At 38.2% G+C, this 6,403-nt stretch overlaps 1 protein-coding gene and 1 long non-coding RNA gene across 4 annotated transcripts in view; both read left to right on the top strand.

Moving 5' to 3' along the window:
- Window positions 1–6,403, top strand: part of NUP35 (nucleoporin 35) — a 35,065-nt gene that overhangs the window by 7,981 nt on the left and 20,681 nt on the right. For all 3 annotated transcript variants that reach the window (XM_032292737.1, XM_032292735.1, XM_032292738.1), the window contains exon 4: window positions 3,165–3,222. In XM_032292737.1, the coding sequence (XP_032148628.1) occupies window positions 3,165–3,222 (58 nt within the window). The remainder of the gene's footprint in view (window positions 1–3,164; window positions 3,223–6,403) is intronic.
- Window positions 3,229–5,236, top strand: LOC116561065. The gene is made up of 2 exons (XR_004273273.1): window positions 3,229–3,640; window positions 3,947–5,236. It is a non-coding gene; the product is annotated as an uncharacterized LOC116561065 (long non-coding RNA).

The following is a 6,403-nucleotide window of genomic DNA, read 5'->3' as shown; positions in this document are numbered from 1 at the left end:
AAAAAAAAAAAAAAAAAAAAAATTCTGTTGATCATGAACTGTGCTTAACAGTGTAAAACTCGATTGTTTTCTCTCATAGGTAATTCTCAGGTTTTTATAGGTATGCCTTATCCATCTGCCCATGCCTCCAATCTACGTAGTATACATGTAGAATGTAGTTTAAGTCATAAAGTTTTATATTTAGTATTTAAAAATTATGTGAAAGAACAAATGAAAATTTAGAGTTTCATCTAGATGTAGGACACTTGTCAGCTGAGAAGTAGTATGGACTTCTCTTTATATTCTTCTTTTTTTAGGGTCCCCAGCAGTGTCCTGCTCTGTTGCCCAGGTTAGAGTGCAGTGGTACAGTCATAACTCTGCAGCCTGAACTCCTAGGTTCAACCAATCCTCCTCCCTCAGCTGTCCTATTAGTTGGGATATAGGCATGTGCTGCTATGCCCGGCTAATTGTATTATTTTTTGTAGAGATGAGGTCTTGCTCTCCTGGCTTCAAGTGATCCTTCTACCTTGATCTCTCAAAACGCTAGATAATAAGTGTGAGCCACTATGCCTGGCCGACTTTCTTTTAAGTAGAAAATTTAGTAGCTTCACAGACACAAGTGTTCTTTCCTATTACTATTGTGCTTAGTAGGATGTGTAAACAAAGTTTGTCAGCTAAATTGATAAGTTTTTAATATAAAGATATGTCTGCTCTTTACCTTAGATATATGTTTTATGCCTTTCCCTAAATCGTATTTAGTAAGGTTGTTTGAGAGTTGAAGAATATTAGAAAGGATTTTTCAGTGGATTTGTGATATTTTTAGGCTTGACATGTCTGGCATACTAGGCTTACTTGTCAAGTAAGGCAAAATTCATTCACTGTGTTAAACAGATTACTGTTTCTTTCCAACACTTCTAGACCTGCCTTCCTGTCCAAAAGTAGCCACTAGCTAAGTGTGGCTATTGATATTTGAAATATAGCTAGTCTTAATTGAGATATACTTTAAGTATAAAATACACACCAGAGTTTGAAGACTTAGAAAGAATGTAAGGTATCTTATTAATTTATTTTTATTTTTTATTTTTTGATACAAAGTCTTGCTCTGTCACCCAGGCTGGAGTGCAGTGGCACGATCTCGGCTCACTATAACCTCCACCTCTCGGGTTCAAACAGTTCTCTGCTTCAGCCTCCTGAGTAGCTGGGATTACAGGCGCCTACCACCACACCTGGCTAATTTTTGTGTTTTTAGTAGAAATGGGGGGAATCACCATCTTGGCCAATCTGGTTTCCAACTCTTGACCTGTAATCCACCCGCCTTGGCCTCCCAAAGGGCTGGGATTACAGGCATGAGCCACCGAACCCGGCCTCTTATTAATTTTTAAATGCTGATTACATATTGAAATGATAATGTCTTGGATGCGTTTGGCTAAATAAGCTATTACTAAATTTCACCCATTTGTACTTTTTAAATATGCCTACTAGAAAATGTAAAATTACATGTATTTGTTGTTTCTAATGGATAGATATCCTGGTCTGGAATGGACTTTTAAAGGTTGATAAGTAAAGCTTGTGTTTAGTTTGGTATGAGGGCTGGGCGTGTTGGTGCATGCCTGTAATCCCAGTAATTTGGAAGGCCAAGGTGGGCGATTGCTTGATTTTTATGTATTTTTATTTGATATTATTTTTTGAAACAGGGTCTTGCTCTATCACCCAGGCTGGAGTGCAGTGGCATGCTCATGCCCTACTGTAGCATTGACCTCCTGGGCTCAAGTGATCCTCCCACCTCAGCTCCCTAGTAGCTGGTATTACAGACATGTGCCGCCATGCCTGGCTAATTTTTGTGTTTTTTTGTAGAGATGGGATTTGTCCTGTTGCCCAGGCTGGTCTTGAACTCCTGAGCTCAAGTAATCCACCTCCCTTGGCCTTGCAAAGTGCTGGGATTACAGGTGTGAACTTGGGCAGATCACTTGAGCCCATGAGGTTGAGATCAGCCTGGGCTACATGGCGAAACTCTGTCTCTACTAAAAATACAAAACAACAACAACAACAAAAGCCAAACCTGACTGGGTGTGGTGATGTGTAGTCCCAGCTACTCAGAAGGCTGAGGTGGAATGATTCCTTGAGCCTGGGAAGCTGAGGCTGCAGTGAGCTGTGATCATGTTACTGCACTCAGACTGGGTGACAGAGTGAGACTCTGTCTCAAAAATAAATAAAATTATAAAAATTAAAAAATTATGAGAGCCACTGGCTCCTAAATTTGTGCAAGATTTCATTACTTCTCCAATGATACAGATAAAGGCTTACAGTTATTGCTACATTCAAAATGTTTGAAATACTCCTGGGTCATAATTTATAGAGAATGTTTTTGATTTGAAAGTTGGTAAGAATATTATTGCTGGATTAGAGCCCAAATTAGTTATGCCCCCTGGACTTTGCTCAACCTTTTCCTAATCATGAAAGAATTGGCATTAATAATTGAATAATAAATTTTATATCTCTCCTAACATTCTCGCAGCATTTAGTTCTGGTTGCTAGATGAAGCTATTTTAGATTTCCTTAGTTTGATTAGAATCTGTTTTAAAAAATTGAGTTCTAGAGAGAGTCTGTTCTCATTTATTGATTAGAAGTTGTCTTTGTTTTAGAAGGATTTTTTCACTGTTTTAATCCTTAATTTTCTTATATTTTTAAGGGACTAAAATGGATAATTTACCAGTTTTGGAACTTTCTACTGGTAGTGGTAGGGATATGCTGTCTTTTATTGTTTAGACTGATTTGAATATATCGTATTTCATGGTTTCTAAGCATCTTTGAAAATCAAATTCTGTCACCCTTCTGTTTTTCTGTGTGAACTTGGGTCATTTTAAAAACTACCACTGTCTCTTTATTTTACTTATTGTACATTAGAAACTAAAACAAACAGTTACTGTGTCACCTTTTATAGAAGATAATGTCCTTTTTTTTTTAAACATATGACTTTTCTTATTTTAAACAAATACTAAGCGGTCTAGTATATTTTAGGTTGATACTGTTACATGGAAAAAAAGAGTGCCTTCGTACTGTGAGGTAATTAGAGGCACCTCCAGCACCTGATAAAAATTCAGTTATCCATTGAATGAAGGCTTTTAACACTTACTGTATTTATGTTTTGCCTTTTTACCATAACACTTTCTTCTGTTTTTGTGTAGCCAAACATTTCAGTAATGCAGAGTCCTCTGGTTGGAGTTACATCTACTCCTGGAACAGGTAAGTGATGTTTTTTTTTTTTTTTTGAGACAGGGTCTGGCTCTGTTACCCAGGCTGGAGTGCAGTGGTGTGATCACAGACTTAACCACTCTGTCTAACACCAAAGACTTCTCTGTTGGAATGAAAATAATGTAAGACGTTTGTTGGTAGTTGCCAAAATTTTTTATTTTATATTTCAAACTTGGAGATTTTCTGAAATCTCCATAACTACTTTCAGGAAGGAAAAACTTTGTGTATTGATTCTTTTCTGAATCAGATCACCCTAAATGTATGATGGGGTGAATATTCAGAATGGTTTTTTTTTTTAATTATATACTTAATCGATGTTTGAAGTGTTTCCTTAGTTATTACAACTTGTCAATAAAAAAGTTGTTGCAATTGGGATGAAAAGGAATAGTGAAGACACTGAATAATGAAGGTTTTTTTTTTTTGAGACGGAGTTTCACTCTTGTTACCCAGGCTGGAGTGCAATGGCGCGATCTCGGCTCACTGCAACCTCCGCCTCCTGGGTTCAGGCAATTCTCCTGCCTCAACCTCCTCAGTAGCTGGGATTACAGGCACGCGCCACCATGCCCAGCTAATGTTTTGTATTTTTAGTAGAGACGGGGTTTCACCATGTTGACCAGGATGGTCTCGATCTCTTGACCTCGTGATCCACCCGCCTTGGCCTCCCAAAGTGCTGGGATTACAGACCTTCATTGGCCACCGCGCCTGGCCAATGAAGGTGTTTTGAGAGATGTTAATGCATAGTTCTAAATCTAAATGCCATTGAATGCTACTGATTATATACCTAGTTTTTCTTTAAGATTAATGGCTTTAAAATCATCATCATTATCCTTAGCACAGTTCTTCATATGTAGTCAGATGTGTATAATTCCACTGAATGTTCATTCAACAAATATTTGAGCATCTATGTACTCTGGGAAATAGCAAACAAAATAGATAATCCCTGCTTTTATGGAACTTACGTTGATTTGCAGAATTTACATTTATAATCAAAACAAGTAAATTATAAAGTTTGTTAGAAGGTATTGCATTTTGTGGAGGAAAAAATTAAGCAGCAAAGGGGAAAAGGGAGTGAAGACTTAGAGTTTTAAATGGGGTAATGTATTGGTTTTCCACTGCTACCATAACTACCACAAACATAAAAGTGGCTTAAACAATACAAAATTCATTATCTTACATTTCTGGAGGTCAGAAGTTTGAAATGGGTCTTGGTAGGCTAAAATCTAGGCATTGGTAGGGCTGTGTTCATTTATAGAGGCTCTAGGCAATAATCTGTTTTCTTTCCTTTTCCATTTCTAGAGGCTGCTTACATTTCTTGGCTTGTTCTCTTCCTCCATCTTCACAGTAACCAACTTTGTAACTCTTTGATCATTCTTCTGTAGTCACATCTCCCTCTCTGTTTTAAAGATGCTTGTGAATACATTGGACCCTTTTAGATAATCTAGGATAATATTTGTATGTTAAGGTCATTGATTAGCAGCCTTAATTCTACCTGCAACCTTAATTCCCCTACGGGCTCCAGGGATTAGGTTGTGGGCATCGTTTGGGGACCTACCCAAATTATTCTACCTACCACTAACAGTTAGGAGACAAGTAAAATTTACTGAAAAGCCTGTAAGTGAGAGAGGCAGGGAATAGTATTCCAGACTGGGGGAACAGCAATCACAAAGGTCCTGAGGTAGGAGTATGTCTGGCGTGTTCAAGGAAGAATAAGAGGTGAGTGTGACTGAAAGGGAATAAGTGAGCGGGAGAATAGTAGAAAATGAGGTCAGAGAGGAGAGGTAATGGGGACAAACATATTACAGGGCTTATAGGTTATTGTCATAATTGATATTTACCCAGAAAATGTGGAAGACAATAAGGATGAGACTGTTGCTGGGTTCAACTAATTTGGGAGTAAAAATTAGCCTAGAAGCAAGGAGACAAGAGGCTACTTGTAGCAATCTAGGGAGAGATGATAGTGACATAAAAAGAAGGCCGACAAGAAGGAAAAGAATACAATAACAGGGAAAGATGGAACATAAGAAACAATAGCAAGACAGTAGATTTAAATCTAAGCAAATCAGGCCAGACATAGTGGAATGTGCAGCTACTCGGAAGGCTGAGGCAGGAGGATTGCTTGAACTCAGGAATTCAAGGCTGCAGTGAGCTGATTGTTGTCACTGCACTCTAGCCTGGGTGACAGAACAAGACCCTATCTCTAAAAAAAGTAAATTAATAAAAATATTTAAAAGAAAAAAAAAGAAAAAACCTAACCAAATTAATAATTACATAAGATGTATTAAATACTCTGGGTAAGGTCTGTGTTGTCAGAATGGATAACAAAAGGAACACCCAATACGGATTATATTCTTTGAATCCTCCAAGTCTGAATTTCTTCAAGCAGTCTGTGAGCACTCATTGGCAGTGTCTTTAAAGTCTAAATTTCTAGTAAAAGGTTATTCAAGGCCTTAGGCATTTTCTATCACGATGCTCAGAATTCTTCCAGCCGCTACCCACTGCCTGATTTCTAAAGCCATTTCCACATTTTTAGCTGTGTGTTAACAGCAGTACCTGACTTGTGGTACCAGAATCTGTATTGTTTCTGTAGTTGCCATAACAAATTACCACAAACTTAGTGGTTTAAAACAACACATGTATTGTCTTCTGTTTTCTAGAGATCAGATATCTGGGCCTTTGCTTAGAGCTAAGTGTCAACAGTTCTGTGTTTCTCTCTGGAGGCCCTGGGTATGAATCTGCTTCCAAGCTCCTTCAAATTGTTGGCAAAATTTAGTTTCATGTGGTTATAGGAATGAATAAGGTCCCTCTTTCCTTGCTGGCTGTTACCTTAAGGTTCTTAACTAACTTCTAGAGGCTGCCCTCACTCCTTGACTCATGGCTCTCCATCTTCCATCTTCAGATATAGCAATGGCAGATCAACTCCTTTGTTACACTTCCATCTCTCTAACTTTACTTTTCTGCCTTCTGCTGCTGCTAAGGGCTCATTTGATTATATCAGGCCTATGAGGATAATCTAAGATAGTTACTTATTCTAAAGTCAGCTGAGTAGTAACCCTAAGTTAATCGGCAGTTGGTGGTTGATTGGATTACCAACCAGTCAAACCAGAGGACAGGTATCTTGGAGGCCTCTTTAGGCCGGGTGCAGTGCCTCACACCAGTAATCCCAGCATTTTAG

The sequence above is a fragment of the Sapajus apella genome, unplaced genomic scaffold (genome assembly GCF_009761245.1).
Source record: "Sapajus apella isolate SASKATOON/1434 unplaced genomic scaffold, GSC_monkey_1.0 scaffold28, whole genome shotgun sequence".
Classification (NCBI taxonomy): domain Eukaryota; kingdom Metazoa; phylum Chordata; class Mammalia; order Primates; family Cebidae; genus Sapajus; species Sapajus apella.
This window is presented reverse-complemented; position numbering and strand designations above follow the sequence as displayed.